The following is a 22,210-nucleotide window of genomic DNA, read 5'->3' as shown; positions in this document are numbered from 1 at the left end:
TTTTTTAATCATGACTTTTTCTGCATCACTGAATAGGCTTACGTGATTTTTCTCCTTGTGAATATGATGGCTTATATTGATTTTCAATTTTCAACCTGTCTTGCATTCCAGCAATAAACCCCACATGGTCAGCCTGTATAATTCTTTTTGCATGCTGTTGCTGAATTGTATTTGTTAATATTTTGTTAAGGATTTCTCTGTCTATATTTATGAAGGATATTGGTCTACGTTTTTCTTTTTGTTTGCCATTTTCTTTTTTGTTTTTCATTTGTTCCCTCATTTTTTTCTTGCCTTTCTCTGGGTTATTTGAACTTATTTTTGAATTGCTTTTTATTCATCCGTAGTGTTTCTGAGTGTATTTCTTTGGAAAGGTAAATTTTTTTTTAGTGGTTGTTCTAGGTATTATATTACATATGCAAAGCTTATCACATCTTACAGGTATTGATATCTTACCAGTTAGAATGAAATGTAAAAACCTTAGCTACTTTAAATTATTTTATCTTTTACTATTTGTAATGCAGTTATTTAAAATATTTCTTCTGTTTATGTAAAAAAGCACATCAGACAATGTATACTTTTTGCTTCAAACATCAGATATAATGTAGAGGAAAAGGAAAATCTATTGTATTTACCTATATTTTTACTTACCTTGATCTTTATTCCTTCTCTATATTTCTAGGTTCCTTCTTTTTGTTACCAGAACTTCCTTTAGCCATTCTTTTAGGGTAGTTCCACTGGTGACAAATTCTCATAGTTTTCTTTTTGTCTCAGAACTTCGTTTTTGCTCATTCATTTCTGAAAGATAATTTAATTATATTTAGAATTGAGTGTTGATAATTTGTTTAGTATCAGTAATTTAAAAATATTGTGCCATTTCATTTTGATCTCCAAGGTTTCTGATGAAAAATCCACTAGCATTTGAAATGTTTTTCTCCTTGTAAAGTTTGTTTCTGGCTGCTTTCAACATAGTTTGTGTTTAGTTTTTAGTTTGATTATGATGTTCTTGGCACAGATTATTTTGTGTATTTCTTGCTTGGGGGTTTATGTACTTTCCTGAATTAGTAGGCTTACATGTTTTGCAAATTTGGGAATTTTTTGGCCATTATTTTATCTTCAAGTACATCTTTAGCCCCATTTTCTTTCTCTTCTTCTAGGACCACAGTAAGATGAATTTTCTGTTAATGCTATTTTGGGGATTTCACTTTATGAACCATGAATCAATATACATTTTTCTACTTTCTTGTCTCTCTGTTACTCTTCAGTTATTTCAATTTAATTTTAAATTTCATCATTCTATCTAGAGTACTTTTCCTAACATCTTTCTTACTCTTTGTGTTGTCAAATCAAATGCATGCTTTTCACTTCATTTTTGTACCTGAGGTATAGAAATCATTCATTATAGTTGATTTCTCCTCTTATTTTGTTTAGGAAAATCTCTTCTTTTTGGTTTTGAGACTGTCATCTCCCTCCCTCATTCTATTTTATCTCTCAGTGTTTTTCTTACTCTCTCCCACTTCTTCTCTTTCTTATCTTCCTCCTCCTCCTCCTCCTTCCTCTGCCTCTTCCTCCTATTCTTCATCATCATCATCATCATCAAACTCTAAATGTTACAATTCAGTCTGGATCCTCTCCATATCTTATTTTATTCTCTCTCTCTAAACGACCTACTTACTCCTGTCTGTATGCTTACCAGCCACATTTGTGTCTCCAGCTCAGACCTACCATCTAAGCTTTATTATAGCTTAGCCAATTGATTTATATCCCCACTTGAGTAATTTATGGGTTTTTCAAACAACATATCCAGAATTCATCACCATGTTTAATAAGTTCTAAAATGCATGTTTTTATTTTAATATCTATGAATCTCATACTTACTGTTAGCTTAGATTCTATTAAATAGAGTAATTTCTTCCTACTCTTTCTCTAATACAGTGTTCTTCTTCCAGTTGTCTCCCTCTCATAAATGGTATTTCCTTACATTTAGTTGTTAATGGCAGAATCCTGGGAGTGAGCCTTGACCCTTTAGTTTTTCTTAACACTCCATTCTTCTCCAGAACACCTGTCAGTTCCTTCTTTTCCTACCATGTCTATTGCTGTCACCACCCTATTGTGTATCTCATTGTTTTATCCCATACACTAGAGCTGAGCACAATGCATAGCACATGGAAGGGGTTTAGTAAATATTTTTAAATCAATGAAAGCACAAAGAAAGTTTTAAAAGGTATGTATGTGTGTACATAGGCTAAAAAGAATTTTTTTTCTAAATGTAAGGCAAATAAGGAATGTATAATTTTGGGAAATAGATACTCATTCTTAGTTGCCATTTACACAAATCATCTGACAAAATTATTTTAAAAGAAAATTTACTTTTTGTGTGAGTGCAATTTCTGAAAATTGAAAAGTTATTTCAAAATAATATAAGTAATTTATGACATAAGTAGTTTATTTTATTTTTACCAATAGCAATTTTAGTGCATCTGTTTTGTCACTTTCATATAAACTTTTTTTTGTGTGTGTAACCAGTTTTTTTAACACCTCAAATATTTTTAGGAAGTTTCAGCATTAAAAAAGCATATTATACTACATTTCAGAAACAACATTTAATTACTTGGCATTTTGTTATAGTGGTTATTGGCAAACCACTTTTTAATCTTTAAAATGTTCTTTAATCTTTGGAAAAGAACTCATGTCTGTAAGCCAGCATAAAATATAACAGGAGTAGCAGACATAACCAGTAGTCTTTTTCAGAATATATAATTTTTTCATTTTGATTTCTGTTTATTATTAGCCTTTACTGTTCTTTAAGGACTTTTGTTCTGTAGGGTCTGTTTAGAGATCATAAGCTTTATATTCTGCATTGTATAAATTTTACTCATTTGATATCCAAGCTTTCTCTTGGTGTGTATAGTGAGTGCTACAGACACAGTTCTTGAAACCAGACAGTATCACACAGTTTAAAATGTTTATAATGTCTTTGTCCTTTCTTTCGCCGTCTCCTTTTACCGCACTCTTTTGTCCGTCTGACTCTCACAGGAGACATGGATTACAACTGGTTGGACCATGCGTCTTGGCATAGCAGTGAGGCATCCCCAATGTCTTTGGTGAGACATGTGGAGCCTTACTATTTAATTTCTGTTATCATTTCACTTTTCCTTTTTTATTTACACCTTTGCATGTTTTCTTTTTTGTATCTTTTTTTTTTATCCCACACCTGTAGGGGACAGTCAAAAGGGAAAAAGAAAAACTAGTGAGCAGGCAGTTTTGTCGGACTCTAACATCAGGTCTGAGAGACAAAAGAAAATGATGTACTTTGGTGGCCACTCTTTGGAAGAAGATCTGGAATGGTCTGAGCCTCAAATTAAGGACTCTGGGGTAGATACCTGTAGTAGCACAACCCTTAACGAGGAGCATAGCCATAGTGATAAGGTACTGAGATTGTGGAGCCTGCCTTTTAACCTGCTCATTTGGTCTTCGTTTGCTCTCTGTCACTCATTCAAACAGAACATAATGAAAGGACAGGGTGTTGCAGGGGTCAATGTAGCATTTCTTAAGGTGCAGAAAAGAAAAACAAAACCAAAACAAACAAATTGATATATTTCTTGCTTGCTTTGCTGTTTTTGTTGTTTGACGGCATACCCAAAAAATAAATAAATAAATAAATAAATAAATAAATGAAATAAAAATTAGGAACAAAGGAATGTTTTGTCTATGGTCGCATGAGATAATTTTGTAATGTTAATTATAAAACAACAAATACAAAGAATTTTTTGGATTGGCTTATTTGATTGCTTATATATATTTTCCTTGGGATGAAAATTAAATTATTAATAGTTTGAATCCCAGGCAAAAGGGAGATAATTGGGTCTGTTTGCACAGAAAAAGTTGTTTTTCTTTTTTCCCTTTCACTGTCATTTTGCTCTTTTGTTTTATTGTCACAGCATTTCAATGTAGCATTAATTAGTATTAGAACCATTGCCATCTGCTTTCATATTTATTATTTTTGCTATTAGTGCAGTGAGACCTTTGAAATCTTATTACCATATAGATGTGATGACTGAGACTTCTCTTTTGCCTGCTAAATTTTGCATGAAGATACGCATGTTACTTTAAAATAACTGTGAAACTATGATTACACAAATCATTTACTTTGTTATTTGACATGTAATTCATAATGGAATGCTGTTGTGATTTATGGAGGGCTTAGTTCTGCCCCAAGAAAGAGATAAACTCCTAATATTTTAAGGTTATTTAACAGTAGATACCATTGAGGTATCTACTAAAATTAATTTACTAAATAGATTAAAGACCTAAAAGAATCAATGAACCTCCAAAGAGTGAGAAATGTAATCTATTCTCACCATTGAATTAGGCCTATTTCTCCCAGAATCACTTAGAAACTTCCTGGGGCTTGTGTATTTTTTGTCATTTTAATCTAGAAATCTATGACAAGAAAGCCCTCATCATAGGTTCAAATTTTATGTTTAATTTGACCTTTTAACTTTTATTGTAATAAGGACTTTCAAAGTCTTCCAAACATCTTTGAAAACTATATTTTCATTTTTAAGTGAGTCTGTCTTTTCTACCTGTGAACTTACTAATCTTCAGCATGTATATAATTAAATTAGAATTTGAATATATTTTCAAGGTTTTTCAGATTTTGTAGAACTATATAACTTCAATCTTGTGTAAGAGCACTGTATGAACGTGAAGTAATTTGCTTGTGAAAAAACTTGAGATTATAAAATTGAGGTTATAAGCATAATGTAGTTTGATCAAGAGAGTAAGCTCTCTTGATCAAACGTCAGCATGCCAGCTGGTTTGTGTAATCATAATACTTTGGAAATCTGAAATTTAGAAAGATTGCACAATAAGGGGTCATTTGTCTTTAAAAAACATTAATTTTTTTGTTTTTCAATGTAATATGTCAGCACCCTGTGACATGGCAGCCATCTAAAGATGGAGATTGTTTAATTGGTCGTATTTTATTAAACAAACGTCTAAAAGATGGAAGTGTACCTCGAGATTCAGGAGCAATGCTTGGCTTGAAGGTACGTGATGAAATATGTAAGCTTTTGGGACTCCTTTACAGATTTATCAGAGAAGTAAAATGTATAATGACTCTTTCTATACTAATTTAGTGAATTTTCTTTCCTTTCTCAAGAATTCCCAAATATTTTACCTCATTATCCACTTCTTATTTTTTCCAAGTTTTATTTAAGCAGTTGGCATTGTTCTACAATCAAACTCATATACATAATTTTGGCAATTATGAGTTATTACTTAAGTCCTAAATACAGTGCTCAAACTTACCTTACCTGTACAGTTTCACTTAATTACTAACCATGAAGACGTGAAGTATGTAACATTTGTGTCATATAGGAATGTAATTTTATATTAGTATAGCAAAATATGTGTGTCTATTTGTGTATATGTGTGTGTATGTGAGAAAGAATACTGTTTGAAGTCTGGACACTGAAAAATACTCACATTAAGAGGTTTAATAAAAATATTCATGTATACTTTACTGTAGAGTTCCAAACAATTACTTGATAATTACACCAAGTAGAGTTCTGTTCACTTGGTTATTTTGTTTGTTTATTTGTATGGTGAATTAAAAACTGAAATGACAAAAGAGTAGATGTTTTAGAGGTAAGCCATTGCTACAGAGGTTTTCCTGTGAGTAATAGTAGAAAATGTTGGATGTAAGTGGAATTGGGCAGCTAATGTTTATTGGGTGGCTGACACGTGGCTGACTCTCATCTGAGCATTTTACATCTGTCATTTTGTTTAACACTCACAGCTGGTAAAAAATAAGCTTCAAGGATTGTCAGAACATGCCCATGGTCACAAAATGGGAGTGAAGGTGGCATTTAAACCCAGATCTGCCCAGTTCAGTAGGGGAGCAGTGTAGTATGGAGGTTAGGAAGTCTTGGCTTGAGTTCTAGTTACAGCAATTACTAGGTACATGCATTGGTCAGCCAGACTTCTCTTAGCCTCAGACTGCTCGTTCGTGCAGTGGAGATAATAACACTTACTGACTTGTTATGATAAGATTAAATAAAGCAATATATAAACATTTAATACAGTGCCTGACACAGTATATGACTTCAATAATAATTGTAGTCAGTAATATTATTACTATTAACTTTACCAAGTCAAAAATAAAAATGTTTTAAAAAATTAACATAGGGATAGAAGTCCAAAATATCTATACATTTAATTTCAGAATAAATTTTGGAGTAACTAGTATTAATTGAACTACAATTGAGTTTAATTCATCGCAGTTTAGAAATAAGTACATGGAATAAGATAGGTCATTTTTTTAAATTTGGATATCTTTCACTCAATTTATAAGAGGAAAAAAACTATTTTAGTCAATGAATTAGTTACTATTATTTGTGTAGCTTGCTATAAAGCTGCCATTGATTGAATGGCAGTTGATGACAAAGCATTAATTTTCTAAGAGGCGACTGTTGCAGGTACATCTGTGGTTCCACAGCATTATTGGTAATATTTATTTATTTATTTTTCCTGAAAGATATATGGGGGGCAGGGCAAAAGTTTACAGTTGTGATTACACAAAATACAAGAGTTCATTCTTGTATTATTATTTTAATTATTGTATTATTTCCCATGCGAACAACAGTAAACCTACTTTTGCCTCAACCAGTACATTAATAGAAACATAAAATGAATACATTGGGATGCTAATGGTCAGAAGTTTGCATTAAAGCTGATGAAATGAAGTAAATTTTGTGATTTTTCTCAGGAAAAATATATATAATCATTATGCATGTTATCAATGTACCTAGAAGATTACTAATGAAATTGGGCAGAATGTCATAATAATAAAAGTAACAAGCATTTATATTACTGTGATATTTGAAATCTATAAGTAGATATGTAAATTACATAGTACTGAAATAACATGTTTTAAGTAATGACAAAAGAATTCTGTAATAAAGAAAGTTTAATCATTATTTCTAAGGTATTCAACATTTTCAAAAATAATGGATTTAATTGTAAAACATTTGGAATATTTAAAAGCTTACTATAGGGACATATGCTTAGTTCTTAATAACAACACTACATTACTTTAAAATATTTTTAGTATAATAAATTATAGCTTTAAAAGCTATAACTTGTCTAGTTATTTTTTACTTGAATCTTCAACCATGTTCATTGGAACAATATGTCTCTTAAAAGTTTCCTCTTTTAAACAGGTTGTAGGAGGTAAGATGACTGAATCAGGTCGGCTCTGTGCATTTATAACCAAAGTAAAAAAAGGAAGTTTGGCTGATACTGTAGGACATCTTAGACCAGGTAGGTTTCCATCTTTGGTTATTTATGTTTAAACTGTTAAGCTCAAGTACTTATGAAAAAGTTTTCCTCATTTAGAAGTGATTTGACTAGTAACAGAAACATCATTTCACTCCAATTAAATTTATTCATTAATGGAAACTTGTACTATTATTTCTTGAATCACATCAGATAAAAAGATTTTTATAGTTACTGAATTTTTTATGGGTATTCCTACTCTGTATCTAGTATTAACCCATTTTGTTTTCTATAAGCCTTTGCTCTTCTTTTGAAAAATTCCAACATCATTTAGAAAACAAACTTCATGGATAAACACATATTTCCTAAAATGTGTCCCTCCTTATCTTTTTGGTAATGGGTAGGAGAGATCCTTGGGTGCCTTGGTGAGGATTCAATAAGACACTAAATATACAAGACAGTTTAGACAAGGTGCTCAGCCAAATGTATTTTGAAAAAAGTAGAATGCAGAGTAAGGAAATCTACAAAGCAGTGCCTGATCTTGATAGTTTCTAGAATTAGAATTTTAATTAGAATTAGAATATCTATGTCACCGAGATGTTGACATAGGCTGCTCCTGACTTTGCTCCTCTTCACAAGAAGAACTAACAACTATTCATGGACAAGACACCACTGAGAAAATCCTGGAAATCACAGAGATAACTTTTATGTTATTTTTTTTTCTGACTCTTTCCTTTTTGGGTGAAATATACTAATCCTCCTTATCATCAAATTTTGTGTCACTGGAGCTGTCCTCGGTATTTTATAGTGATGATTTCATTCTACGGAGTTCATTGCAGTTTAAGATTGCTTTGTTTCTAGTGCATTTTATGGCATTAGATTTCCTTTCTAAGATTATCATTACTGATACGCACAATAGGTGATGAAGTGTTGGAATGGAATGGAAGGCTATTGCAAGGAGCCACCTTTGAAGAAGTATATAACATCATTCTGGAATCCAAACCTGAACCACAAGTGGAGCTCGTTGTTTCAAGGCCTATTGGGTGAGTCGGTTTGCACACTTTTCACATGTATGGCGTTGACTACCATTAAACAGTTTGTGGTGCGCAATCCAAAATGTCTCATTTGCTTTATTTTTTGAGGACTTTTTTTTTTTTTTTTTTTTTTGCTAAAAACACCTCACCAAAAAGCATGGCACCTCTTTGTCTGATTATATAGTTAATTACACACAAAAAAAGAGATATTTAGCTATTTATTATTTTTGTTTTCTTAGTAGCTTAGTAGATGGTTAATGCCATTAGTAGAAGAGCTAATGCCATTGTAACCATAGTAACAGTTATTGTTAAAGGAGTTTTCATTAACCGTGGTCCTTTATATTATAAAAATGAAGATCCACTATATTCTATGGATTTTATCTATTTTTTCCAAATAGAGATTTTAACATAAGAAAGACAGGGCCTAAGAACATATTGTTCCCAGATAGAGGGAATAATTTAAGGAAAAACATAATATCTTTAAAAAACATTTAAAAAATAAGCAAATACCAAATACTCTTGTTTTTATAATTTTTTAGCTATACATTAAGTTGACAATTCCCAAAAGTGGGTATTATAGTCCTTTGTACCTATATTATGAAAATTACTCAGTAAAGAGTAGTATTTCTTTTATAGAAGCCTATATTCTAAGCCAATGTAAAAGATATAATCAGAAGAAGCAATCGAATACTATAAACTGACAGTGATTTATTGAATATATGTTTGTAGTAAGAGCATTCTAGGGTGGAGGCAATAGAAATTAGTTTTAATTGTAGAGTATAATGCCCAGTTTACACTCATTTAGGAAATGGTCGAACTATATCACTACATTCTCTTTTTATGATGTATAAAATAACTACTGTTGGTAACTTGGTTTTTAAAATGTTTCTTTCCAAAGTAATGAATTTGCCACATGTAATTGTATCTGTTCTTCATTTTTTCTTTTCAAAGTTTTGTATTATGGTAGATCTACTGTATCAGCTTAGTGTATTAATCAGATGTATTTCTTCATATTAAAAGACAGTAAACATTTTTGTTTAATGTCTTAAATATTCTTTTATATAATTTTCTGAATGATCTTATCCATCAATATGTACTCCTTTTGGCAGATCTCAAACAAAATGTACATATTTTTGGTATAAATACGAAGGAATTCTGTAAGTCCTAGTAAGAAATGTGTTTGCATTTTTCTCTCTGGAGTTATTACATTTAAAAATTTCAATCAGAATGGGAAAATTTTAATGTTTGTTTTGGTGATATTTCATTTGCATTTTAACATTATGATTTAGAACAATAGCAAGTGAAAGGAGTGAAATAGAATTACAATGTGTGTGTATAAATTGTTGAATGCAGAAATCTTTTAGAATGGACGATCGTGTAGTGAGACATATAGAATGTAAAGTATATGTTTTGACAAATCTGCTATAAGTATATATAAATGTTTTATAATTTTTTTTAAGTATTTGGTGTTAATCAAGAATACTTTTCTTGGAAATAGAGGACAACGGATTGTTTTTTTTCTTGTTTACATAATGCTGCTATTATACACAATTTTGTTCATTTTATACTGTCCTGCTTTAATATAGGTTGACAGTGATCAGAACAGCAGTTGCAGTATTTCAGCAATGCCTTTTCTTTTTCTGTCCTTTCAGAGATATTCCGAGAATACCCGACAGCACACATGCACAGCTGGAATCTAGTGAGTTTCATTTACTGTGGAAGCAAATGCTGTTAATAATGTCGCTCATCAGGGGTTAAATGAATTATTTCATCTACTAATATGAAGTAGGAAATACAGTGATCTTGTTATCAAGTATATAATCATATATAGATGGAAAAATTATTATTATTTTATGTCATGGGAAAAAGTACAATAGTCTATAATACTTTTAAGACAGGTTTTTTCAACCATGCTGTCTTAACTACTATGTATTTTTGCATAGCTTTATTAGGGTATATTACAATAAACTGTACATAATGAAAATGCACAATTAGATACATTTTGACATATGTGTGAAACCATCACAATAAAAAATAATGAACATACTGTCACTCCCAAAATTTCCCTCTGCTCCCGCCAAAATTTTCCCTAATTTTAAAATTTACTACTGTGTAACTTAACCCTTAGTAAATGGGCAATGCTTGGGACAATCTAGTAAGTAATTATATATACTCTTATTTATATTTTTAGAAAATGAGAATATTCTGATTTAACATCAGACTTGTAGTGGAACAATAGACATATTGTATACATTTATTTTAAATAATGCTAAACACATAAGTAGTTTTTCTTGTGTTTGAGTACTATTTTAGGTGTTAAACTAGTGATTTTCTTTCTAATGAGCTAAATTTCTTTATTGATAGAGAGCACAATAAGGGATATTGTGAAAGAAGAGAGAAGGGTTGCAATTTGAAATAGTGTTCAGGGTAGAGACCACATTGAGAAGGAAGGATCTGGACAAAGACTTGAAAGATTGGCTGTCTGGGGGCAACGCTTTCCAGGTCCAGGAACCAGACATGCAATATTACCGAGGTGAGAAAGCCCAAGATGCATTTAAAGGAAAGGAGGAGGGCCAATTTGGCTGCACCAGAGTGAGCAAGGGGAAGAATGGTAGGAAGGGTGGTAGGAAGGGTGGAAGGAAGGGTGGTAGGAGAGGGTGCAGAAGAGTGGCGGGGAGCAAAACTGCAGACTCTGTAAGCCATTGTAGAGGCCTTGGCTTTTCTGAGAGAAATTGAAAACTACATAGGATGGCTTTGATGAGATTTCTGTTTTAAAATCCGGCTACGATGTTGAAAATATGTTAAATGGAGTTAAGAGTGAAAGCAGAGGAACTAGTGAGAGGACTATTTTAGTATTTCAGTGGCAAAATGATGGTGATTTAGGCCATGTTGGTAGCACTGAGGTTTGAGAAGTGGTCAGATTCTCTATATGCACAATAATTGAGAATGTCCTATCAAAATAGATCTATTTTTAATTTTATATTACAATTATAAGTATAAAACTAAAATAATTATCAGATAGGTGAAATCCCTTTGGAATGTCGTAGCTCTATTCTTTAAAATATGATCATATGACTTACTTGATTTAAAACCTTTGGCTAAGTGCCAAATTATTTTATCCAAAGTAATATGATTACATGAAACTATAACAAAACAAAGAAATATTGGTATAATGATAATAATTATATATAATGATATTATCATTATCATTGCTCCTATTTTATTGAGTTCCTAAAACAATTATTTATTTGTTACATCACTCAGATATTGTGTGAGCAGTATGGAACAATTCCAACATTGTTCCTGAGGAGATGGGTCCTTTCTCAAATTAGATTTAATCTTTTATTCTATAAATCCAGAGAAATAGGTTTCTCCAAGGTGCAATTCTTAACCCTCTGTCTTTAGTTCCTTGGTTCTTTTCTTCATACGGTTTTATTGTCATATGACTCCTAAGCTTACATATAAAATTATCTACCATTGTATTTTCATGCCTGTATATTTAAAAAGTACACTATTAAGTGTCTTCTTGTTCCTGTGGAAAGCTGAGCTTATTTTCTACTGTAAAGTCAGGATTCTTTTCACTTCTCAATATTATAAAAGGTATCACTGTTGCTTCTGATCCCAAGGCTTGGAGTTTCCCCATCATTTTATCTGCACTCTCTGTAGAGGTGAATTTTATCTGCATGTGCCTCCAATTAGGGAGACACTTTACAGTTTAATTTCTAACACCGATGTCTACTTTACATTCACTTCCATCCATACATTCAGTTACCTGTTGTATATCTCTCCTTGGATGTCTCAGGTGTCACACCATTTCTGTGTTCCAAATTAACTTTCCACCAATTCCCTTAAACACAGGACTTCTGCAGTGTTGTCTCTCAGGGACTATCAGGCTGGGCCCATGCAGAGAACAAGACAGAAACATAGGGGACTTAATCTTGACCCCATATCTAGATACAGACTTGAGGTCTTAGTATTATCCTCTCTCCTTCCTTTATATCACATATCTAATTAGTTTGAGTCCTCATTTTCTTATTTTATGAAATCACCTGAATTATTTCTATTTTACTTTTGCAATCTTTTCTATTCTTATTTTTGAATTCCACTTGTTCCTGACTGTTATCCTTGTCACTCAATTTAACCTACACTTTGGGTAAGTGGTAAAGTCACTTTCCTCAAGTGCAATTTTTATTACCTTATATTTAAGAGTTTAAGATGGACATTTTATTAGTGCCAAAGTGTGTAATCCAGAATTCCAGGCACTGAAATGCCCCTACTATCCCATTAGTCCTATTTTTGTTCACTTTCCAATTTTTCCCTTCCCGCCGTACAAATAAATTCATGCACATCATTTCTGAGTACTGTGGTTTCTGCTTTTTCTGATATTCTTTTTCATAGTCCCTGACTTCCTTTCAGCCCATCTAATTATTTTAGTCTTCCAGATACAGTTAAAAACACCACTTTCTGCAAACCTTTTTATGATTCACATTATAGTACTGTGTTTTTTGTATTGCATGTTTAGAGCATCTTCAAATTGCCTTATTGATTTAGGTTTTGTTTTTTTCATACCTGATCTTTTATTTTCAAATTTTCTTTACATTCTTGTAAGATATGAGTTTAGTATACATTAAAAGAGTAATATAAGTCCTGAAGTAGATGTCTATCTGTACTCTTACTGGCACAGAAAATGGTTCACCCTCGGTACTAAGAAAATCCCTCAGCTTCACATCTGCTTCAGTAAAGTCCTCTAAGTGTATTTGGAACATTGTGGCTAAGGAAATGGTCTATATAATGACATTCTGTGGACATTTAAAAAAATCTAAGAGCTACATGGTGAAAATTATTAGATACTAATGAAGACTGTTGTTATTACTCTTTATTATAATTACCATTTCAGGTTCTAGTTCATTCGAATCTCAGAAAATGGATCGTCCTTCTATTTCCGTCACCTCTCCCATGAGTCCTGGCAGGCTGAGAGACGCCCCACAGTTCTTATCGGGACAGCTTGCAGTACGTGATCACTGAATTAACTTCTCTTTTTGGAGTATCAAGTAGTTTTTTTTATCATATGTTGCTATTTTTTAACTTTTTGTAAACCAAGTTCTTTTTAGAATATAACTGTGCTTTTTTAACCATCAGCTTTCTCATTCTTAGTAAACTGAGTGAGCAAGGGGGGAATTAATTAATTGAAATTCAGTTAGGCTGTGTATGGGGGGAGAGGGGAGGGATTGAACAACAAAAAAGAAATTCTATTTTAATTATTTACCATAGTGCTTTCTTTATTAGCGTTAGGTCTTTGGGAATTTAATGAGCAATAGAATTTGTGAAGATACCCAAAACTTTTTTACTTTAGTAATATTATTCTAAAATTCAAGCTTATGATTTTTGCTCAGTACCCTAAAGTGACTATAATGTGTTATAAACTTTTGAGGGAAATAAAAATTCTGCACTGTAGAAAGATGGTATACTTGAAATAGAAGTGAATATTTATGTATTTTCCCTGTTGTTTAACCATAAGGAAATTTTAGGTGAGTTATGAATATTGCTCTGAAATGTAGTGAAACTTGAGATGCTTTTGTCAACAGACAAAACTTAGTACATGGGTAAATAGATAATTGACTACTGAGTACACCAGATGATTTCATATTAAAAGATCTCTAATTTGAATGAAATGGTTAAAAGTTCAATTATGCATTTTATTTTCATATTAGAAGAGCTCTGCATATATAAGCTCTTGCTTTTTGTTAATTTGTTGTTTTCTTTTACTTTTAAACCATTTAAAAATGTTAAAATTTATCCAGTCATGTTTTAGAAACATATGGGTTAACATTGACAATAATGCCAATAAATTATTAAACTTGAAACTTTATGGCTATTAAGAACTGTTTAGATTTTCAAAATTCAGACATTGAATTTTGGATAAAAATTATAATTAAAAACTATATTTTGGGCTGATACTTTAAGAGCAATAAAAATCTTTATTATATAAGGTATAAAATATATCCTTTAATTGGGGGGAAAGGGGAAATATTTGATTTATACTGAATTTTCATTGACTTAAAGGAGATATGGGGTATGGAGACAATTAACATATTAATATTTTTTGAAAAAGTCACTAGACATTGTGCATTCTGGGACTATTTTGATCAAAAAGGTTAAGTTACAAAAAAATGCAAGAAAAATTGAGATTCTGTTAGAAGATTGTAAATGTCTTACTAAAATGAATTTCTTCTCTTTATTATTTTCTTTTCCTTTCTCTTTCATAAACAGAGTAAACTTTTCATTTGAGGACAATGGTCTTTTTTATTTTTCCACAATAAGTAGCATCTTCCTACTTATTCTCTTACATATGTTGACAGTAGAGATATTGTCATTTATGGTTACAAATGTATATGTCTTTGTTGTCCACCATTTTAGGGTGGTAATAAATGTTAGCTGTTTTTTTTTTATGGCTCTATTTAGTTTGTGGGGTTTTTTTGTTGTTGTTATGTCTTAGGTACCTGGATGATGTCCGTATATAAATAAATGTGTGTGTGTGTGTGTGTGTGTGTGTATGTAGTTGGTGCTGTTTCTGGAGGAGGAAGGAGTGGAAGTTAGACTTCCAGGATGAGTACAACTTTGTTACTTCTTTTAAAATCCCAAGACCCTATTACAGGTTGGAGAGGAGAGAAGGGTGAGGAGGAGCGCATGCAGGCATTTTGACAAATTTCAGATTCCACAATTTTTCCTCATGATTTGGAAATCTGTTTTTAGTTTACTAATATATTATGCACTTTTTCCTGTAAACTTTTAAGAAAATTCAGCTTAAAATTATTTTAATAGCTGTTTAATACTCCATTTTAACTTAATTTGTTAAAATAGGATATCTTGCTTGTTTCTAATTTACGTTATTATAAAGAACGATGCCATGGAAATCCTTTAATGTAAAGGAGCTTGCATATTTTGTTAGGACAAAGTTCTTTTGTCAGGATAACTTTCCAGAAGTAAAATTAGAATAAGAAAAGAAAAGAAAATTTTAAGCTCTTGAAATTTGTTGCCCAAAATTTCCTCAGAAATGTTTTTACCAAATTTAACTCTAATGATCTATTTAAGAAATATATGTTAAGGTTTAACCCCAGTTCATTCACGATACTAACAGCTAGGAATACAGTAGTCATCAAGAGAAACGTGAATTTTATCCTCATGAAACTTAATTTTATATTTATTCCTTGCATGCAGGAAGACATAAGCAAGATACCCTTTGGATGTAGTATTTCCCTTTGTGTTTAACCCTATTCCTGCCAACTGGAGACAGTCGGGTTTGCTGTAGTGCTGCAGAGGTTGGGGAAATGTGCACTCCCATGTATCACCTTTTGGGAACACCCCTAGGAAGTCACAAGGCAACATTACAATTTCTGTATCCTTCTATTTTATCTTTGGGGGTTTTCACTGTTGATGACATTTTACCTGGGCCCATGACTTAACAAAATCATGATATGCTAATGCCTGAGAACAAAGATAATTTGTAGAGTATATGAACCAACCTTCCTACAATATGTCAATTCCTCAAATGGAAAATATAATTATAATGCAAATTGGTGTTTAAACGTTCATCCTCAAGGTTGTTGATAATTTTTTTTAATTATGTAGTATATTTCCTCTCCATGCTTGAATTGTGCTGTTGCTTGTGATTATTCTAGGCCATCACTACCAAAGTGCTCCTAGTGCACTTACCGAGATTGAGTGTGAGTTTGTGTTTACGACACCTGGGCTGTTCGTTAGCCTTTACATGATCGGTACTCCCATATTTTGATTTTTCTAAAAATTAGAGCTCTTCCGTAAGTTAGCAGATTCCTTCTTCAGATAATTACTTTTATAATTCTCTTAATACTTTAAAAGTAATTTGAAGTTTTTGGCTAGTTATTTTGATAGAGTTAAGATAAAATATAACCTTCAATTCTTTTAAAAGTGAGAAATTCTAAAGGAATACACTGATTCTTTTTTACAGTAATTTTACTTTACTGTAATTTTACTTTAGGGTCTGGTTTACTGATAGTTACAGTGATTCTATAACTTTGTTTTAATATATTTGACTCCATTTTTAGTGATGACTATGTAAATGTTGTACATATCCATCTTATATGCCCATTTAAAGGGAATAAGTAACTGAAGAATAGGTATGCACCTTTAATGTTTCATAAGAAACTCTAATTTACAGAAAGTTTTTAAAAGTCTATAGAGATTTTTCTTTGAGTGTTTACCCTTCATATTTTATTGTCACATCCTTTGGTATTTTAGAAGCATTGCTTAAAAGGAATGTCCTCCAGATAGTAGTGCAGTATATAGTAGAAATGGCATTAAAATGCAAAATAAATTCTAGTATATGAATTCAAATTCTTTATTTGGGTGAAGCTGAGTTGTTATGGATACCAGGTATTTCATGTTTAAAATAAATGAAGTGTTATTAATTACAAGTTGCAATGAAATACATACTGGTAATACTTCACCATTCTATGTGAAATATCCGGACTCCATACAGACAGAAGGCAGCTCAGTGGTTGCCAGCAGTGGGGATGATGGTGGCTTGGGGAGTGATTACTTAACAGGTACAGGATATTATTATGGGCTGATGAATCCATCTTGAAACCAGAGGAGGTGACGGTTGCACAGAATTGTGAATGCGCTGAATGCCTCTGATCGTACACTTTAAATGATTTATATGTTATTTGAATTTCACCTCAACTTTAAAAAATAACTTTAAAATGTTGTTATAGCCACATTTAATGTATAAACTTATGAGTGAAGATTAGATTTAAATTGCCATAGATTTTAGACAATTGACTTCAGAAACCTGTGAGTTGCTCATCTGAGATAATTTTAGGTTGAAAATGTTTGCCCTAAAAGATTAATTTTTTAAAGTATTATTTCTTTTAAAATAATCTTTTAGTTTATGAATGGGAGTAATATTTACTTCCATTATCTTGATATTTTTGTTCTAAATCAAATAGAACAAGTGAGAGGGCAAGGAAAATAAAATCTGTTTCTAAATAGAGGACTTCGTTAGTTCCTTCCTTTAGCATGCTTAGTTAATCTGTATGAGTTTCATACATCCCTTCCCCATTTGCTAGAGAATTATCCACCTAGAGTAATGCAGACAGATGTTACTAACACACGCCATTTCTTTCTTCCTTTGGTATGTTTCCATACAAAAAGAAAGATAGCTTACATTTGAGAGAACGATGACTCATGATTGAATGATAGTTTTTTTTTCAAGGTCTGCTTTCCCTTATATTTTAGGTATGTGTTACAAAGTGTAGATCTAATGATATTTAAAGTGGGTGGTAGTCTTAATACCTGTTAACTCGTTCCATATAGCAGCTGGAAGCCATTAAGTACAATATACACAACTCTTCGAGTTAGACAAGATAGACATCCATAGGAAATGTAAGGGATGGAATGGAATTTTGGAGAAGGAAGCAAAATTAAATATCTTGAAATCCATTCCTGAACCCAGAGATATGCTTCTTATTGCATTCCTGAATTAACTGTTGGCATGCCTTATAATAAAGGCACAAAATTCTGATTATTTTGATTTTTTGGGGGGGAATGGTTTTTAAAAAAAGAAGTAGTCAGAAATGAAATTTAATTTTATTCAAAGAATATAAAATAGAATGATTTAATTGAGGTGGGCACTATTTCCTACCTTTAATACTGTTGTTGTCAACATAAAAAAAAAATCAAACCTGTGGAGAATTTTGGGTGAGTTTGTTAAACTGTCTACAATTGCAGGGAAGTAATATCTCAACAGATTGAGAAATACTCCAGGGAATGGCAGTTTAGCACCTTATCTTATACACTATATAACTGAAGGAGGACCATAAGGAGTCACATGAAGTCCATTGGTAATAGATTAGGGAGGCAGGAGAAAGGGAACATTTGCAGTTAGGCCTCAGGTGAGGTCCCTTTTACTGATGTTGGAGAGTCTTTAACGTCGGGGAACAATAATTGCCTTGTTGTAAATTGTGGTTTTTGAAGTCTTTGTTTCCTAGGAGTCCACCGTGAAATGTTACTAATTCTTTAGACCTCAAAAGCTGGTTAGTGAGCCCTGAATAATAATGTAGAATGTCTTCTTTTAGTAAAGTTGATTTATATGTTTCTTTATTTAGGTTTATAGGGTGGCTGGTGACTATTTTGTAAGGAGAAAGGCTCTGTTTACCACAGATTTTACATTGAGGAGTACTATGAGGAGAGCTTTTGTCCGAGGTTGATTTAAAGCTTCTGAAAATTTACCTAGTTGAGTTTTAATTGTATTATTTGTGTGCTCTATTAATCCAGAGAACTGGGAGTGATAGGCACAATGAAAATACTGTAGAATAGGCCACGTATTATAAATGGATCATATTGTTGGTTTAGTGAAGGAGTCCCTTAGTCACTGGCTTGGAATTCCCCAATTTGGGAATTAATTTTTTAAAGTAATATACCTACCATTAAAGCTGTTGTTTTTCTGCAGGGGAATGCCTTAATCCATACAAAATTATAACTAATAATTTTTTTGGTATTTTTGAGATAGTGGCATTTGGATAAAAACCAACTATCGTACCTGTATTTGAGGAAAGTGAGAAATGTTCTCTGATCTAGAGGAATGATTTTTCTGGGCTATATTTTGAACAAATAAAACATTTGCTTTATATTTTGTGAGTTACGGTAGAAGGAGGGTTTCAGGAATATCGTTTACTTCATGAAGTTATTTTTGAGGACTTTATTTTTAGCTTATGTACATGTTAAAGTACAGTATTGGTAATTAAGCTTTTATAGGTAAGATTGGTTTCTGACTAAGCCCTAGGTCTAAGTTCTAAGCCCTAGGTCTAAGCCCTATTCATTAGTTTGGGACAAAGGTCCCCTCTTTTGTTGTCATTGTTTCCCTTTGCAGCTGTCCATTAGGACTATAAATGAGAGTTTTTATTGGTTTAATAGGAAACAAGGGGCATTCTTAGGTTTGGATAATTTAAATATTTAATGCTGCCTGTCTAGCTGCAGCATTGGCTAAATATTTTTTTTATTTGCTTCCATGGTGGCAGCTTTGGTAAGCCCTAGAATTTTGATAATTGCCAATTGTTTTAATTTTTGTATTACATTCAATGATTTTACGATTTAATTTCCTTTTTTTAATGGGCTGCCCTGAGAAATTTAAGAAACCCTGCTGTTTTAACAATATTTTAAAGTTTTGAGGTACACCAAAGGCCTAGCTATTATTAGTGTAAATAATTGGCTATTTAATTTTTGGCCAATTGACAAGTGCCAGCTAGAATAATTAATTAGGCTTGTTGGGCAGATTTTAATGTCCACCATGGAAGTTACTGTGTGTTCAGCTTGGTAACATTCTTGTTTATTTACCAAAGATCTTGTAAACTAAATTAAATTAGCATTATTAAGGAGTTCTTTTAGAAATCATTCCTAGGAACAAGAGGGTGGTCGGATCATTTGATTTTAGTAAGACATACAGATGCTGGGCTTTTAATAACATTTGGAATTCACCTGTGACGATATTGGGAATCTTTGTAGCTGCTTTTTTATTTTTGGAAGAGAAAAAAAACTTAGGATTCCTTTGAGTCTCTCAGGTTAATTGGTAGTCTGTTCCTATATATTAGATAACCAAAGTATTTTATCTGGGGTGAACAGAATCAAAACCTGTTTTTTGATATTCTGTTGTGTTTTCTGGGGAATTTAGTAAGTTCCTAGAGTATAAACTAAATCATTCACATATTGTATTACAGTGGTATTTCTAGGAAATTTAATGCTATTTAAATTAGCTTTTAGTATTTAGGGCAACAGGTTGGACTTTCCCATACATTCCTGGGGCATTATTGTCCAAGTAAACTTGTACTTCTTCCAGGTGAAAGCAGAGAGGTATATAAATAGAACATGGTTATTCTTGTTTTTATTTTGATAAAGCTTCCCATGTATCAAGCATTTTAAATAGGCCTAATTAGTTTAAAACTTCTTTTTATAAGGAGAAAGAATAAATCCTTGAGGTATTCCAGGGCCCATCAGAATAACTCCAAGTCATTTCTTGGTTAAATAGTCTTTTAAAATTTAAACTTTGGAAAGGTTTATCAAACAAATTTAACCAAAAGACCATAACATAGCCTTTTATTTTTTTTTGAAATTTGGGTAAAATAAACACATATTTTATGGCAATAACTTTAAAGGACATTAATTAAACTCAAACCCGGTTTAATATTAAATATTTTGACCAGACCACAGGTTTGGGTTTAATTTATATAAGTATTTTTAGTTTCTTTAGGCCAATAAAATATTACACCGTAATAATGCCACCCAGAGGCAGAAAAAAAAACAGTGCACTACACATATTATATAGATGAACACAAATAATATTAAAACCATACATATTAAGACCATACACATAATCTGAATTACTAATTTTTCTAGAGAAGGGCAACTTGAGCCACTTAAGCGTATAAACTTAAAACTTACCTAGACTTCTACAACCCTTGTAACCTTTACAAAACTTAGAAACTTTCATATTTTCACAAACGTTATTCATTCAGAAATAACCATTTTTATAATTTACTTACTTTTTTTCCCCTTAAAAGTATCTTTATTTTATGCCTTCTATGACCAAAACCATGCAAATTCTTTCTGACTTAATTTGAATTCTTAACCTACAGAAACCTCAGTTTCCACTAATAACCAAAAATGAGCAGCCAGTATTATCTAGATGAGCTTTTATGAGTATATTTCATAACCTGCAGAAACATAGCTTCTTTTATTGGCAAATACACTTACTTTCCAGAATCACTCCTTTAACAAAGACATCTGTAAACAGGACTCTCATGAAACAGCTCCAAATCCACTCCACAGCCTTTCTTCCAAAAAATCCAAAAGCAGGGGGACCCAACACTTGTCCAGCAGTCAATGTTTAAGCATTTCAAAATATTTGAGTATTCAATAACCTTAATTAAATTTTAGTAATTTAGAAAGGAATAGCTGAAATAAATCAAATTTATTTAATTAGATATGGTTAAGGCTTTTTTCACTTCTGAACCTTTTTGATAAGGTTTACCTTCCAAAAACTTTGCATTTTAAGAGATGGTCCAGGTAAAAGTTCTTTGAGACCAGGTATTTGCATTTCAAAGACAGACTTTGGTTTCAGAATTGTAAAGGAGAGAGGAATGGGTTGTTGGCATTTATTAGCTTCAGAAGCCTTCTCCAGTTCAGAGACTTATTAATATTTTTTAAAAATTTATATGTGGTTCTAGAAGCTTTTAACTTCCAAATCAATGTACGCGTCCCATTCATTCAGTTTAGTTTTAGAGCTGGCATTTTCTAATTTTGCATGCAAAAATTAATTTAGGTGTCAGAAGAAAACTGTGTTTTGGACATTTTAAGTTGATATTATTTTTAGTTAAATTTTTCCATTTCCACTTGTAATGCACTTACAAGTCAAGGCTTCTTACCAGGAGTATTAATGAGTGCCGGTGTCTGGGAGTTTCTGGCCTTGGAGGCACAGTTTCCTATGTGAATTTTAGTTTTATTTTGATGTCTGTAGAGTGCGCACTTCACATTCTCAGAAAGCAATACCAATTGAAAAGCCAAAATTGAAAACCAGCTGTTTTTTTTTTTTCCAGTACCGCCTTAGCCTGGGTTCTATCAACCCTTAACCTTGGTTCTACTTCAAATATTTAAGAAAACAGCTCAAATAAAGTCAGGACCTCATACCTACAACAGGGAGGTCTGGAATTCCAGTTGAAACTCACCCAAGTTTACTCTTTGCAAAAGGAGGAGCTGGTGAGGTACACCGGGCCCCTGCTGGTACCTAGGAGGGGTCCTGGCCTGCAAGGTGGCCCTGGGTGGGCTTCTTTTAAGTCCTGCTGTGGTTGCCAAGTTAATGTCAATGT

At 32.1% G+C, this 22,210-nt stretch overlaps 1 protein-coding gene across 15 annotated transcripts in view; it reads left to right on the top strand.

The window, feature by feature from the left end:
• Nucleotides 1-22,210, top strand: part of RIMS2 (regulating synaptic membrane exocytosis 2) — a 470,156-nt gene that overhangs the window by 225,876 nt on the left and 222,070 nt on the right. For 8 of the 15 annotated variants that reach the window (XM_037133387.2, XM_037133390.2, XM_053661106.1 and 5 more), the window contains 6 exons: nucleotides 3,034-3,101; nucleotides 4,929-5,048; nucleotides 7,224-7,323; nucleotides 8,198-8,321; nucleotides 9,965-10,011; nucleotides 13,210-13,322. In XM_037133387.2, coding sequence (XP_036989282.2) covers nucleotides 3,034-3,101; nucleotides 4,929-5,048; nucleotides 7,224-7,323; nucleotides 8,198-8,321; nucleotides 9,965-10,011; nucleotides 13,210-13,322 — 572 coding nt within the window. Of the gene's footprint in view, nucleotides 1-3,033; nucleotides 3,102-3,217; nucleotides 3,427-4,928; nucleotides 5,049-7,223; nucleotides 7,324-8,197; nucleotides 8,322-9,964; nucleotides 10,012-13,209; nucleotides 13,323-15,664; nucleotides 15,709-22,210 lie in introns of those variants that run through there. The other 7 variants (XM_053661100.1, XM_037133385.2, XM_037133388.2 and 4 more) reach the window with 3 other exon arrangements.

The sequence above is a fragment of the Artibeus jamaicensis genome, unplaced genomic scaffold, assembly GCF_021234435.1.
Source record: "Artibeus jamaicensis isolate MK-2021 breed Jamaican fruit bat unplaced genomic scaffold, CSHL_Jam_final scaffold_916, whole genome shotgun sequence".
NCBI lineage: Eukaryota > Metazoa > Chordata > Mammalia > Chiroptera > Phyllostomidae > Artibeus > Artibeus jamaicensis.
The sequence above is the reverse complement of the archived record's forward strand: the minus strand, read 5'-3'. Positions and strand labels throughout refer to the sequence as shown.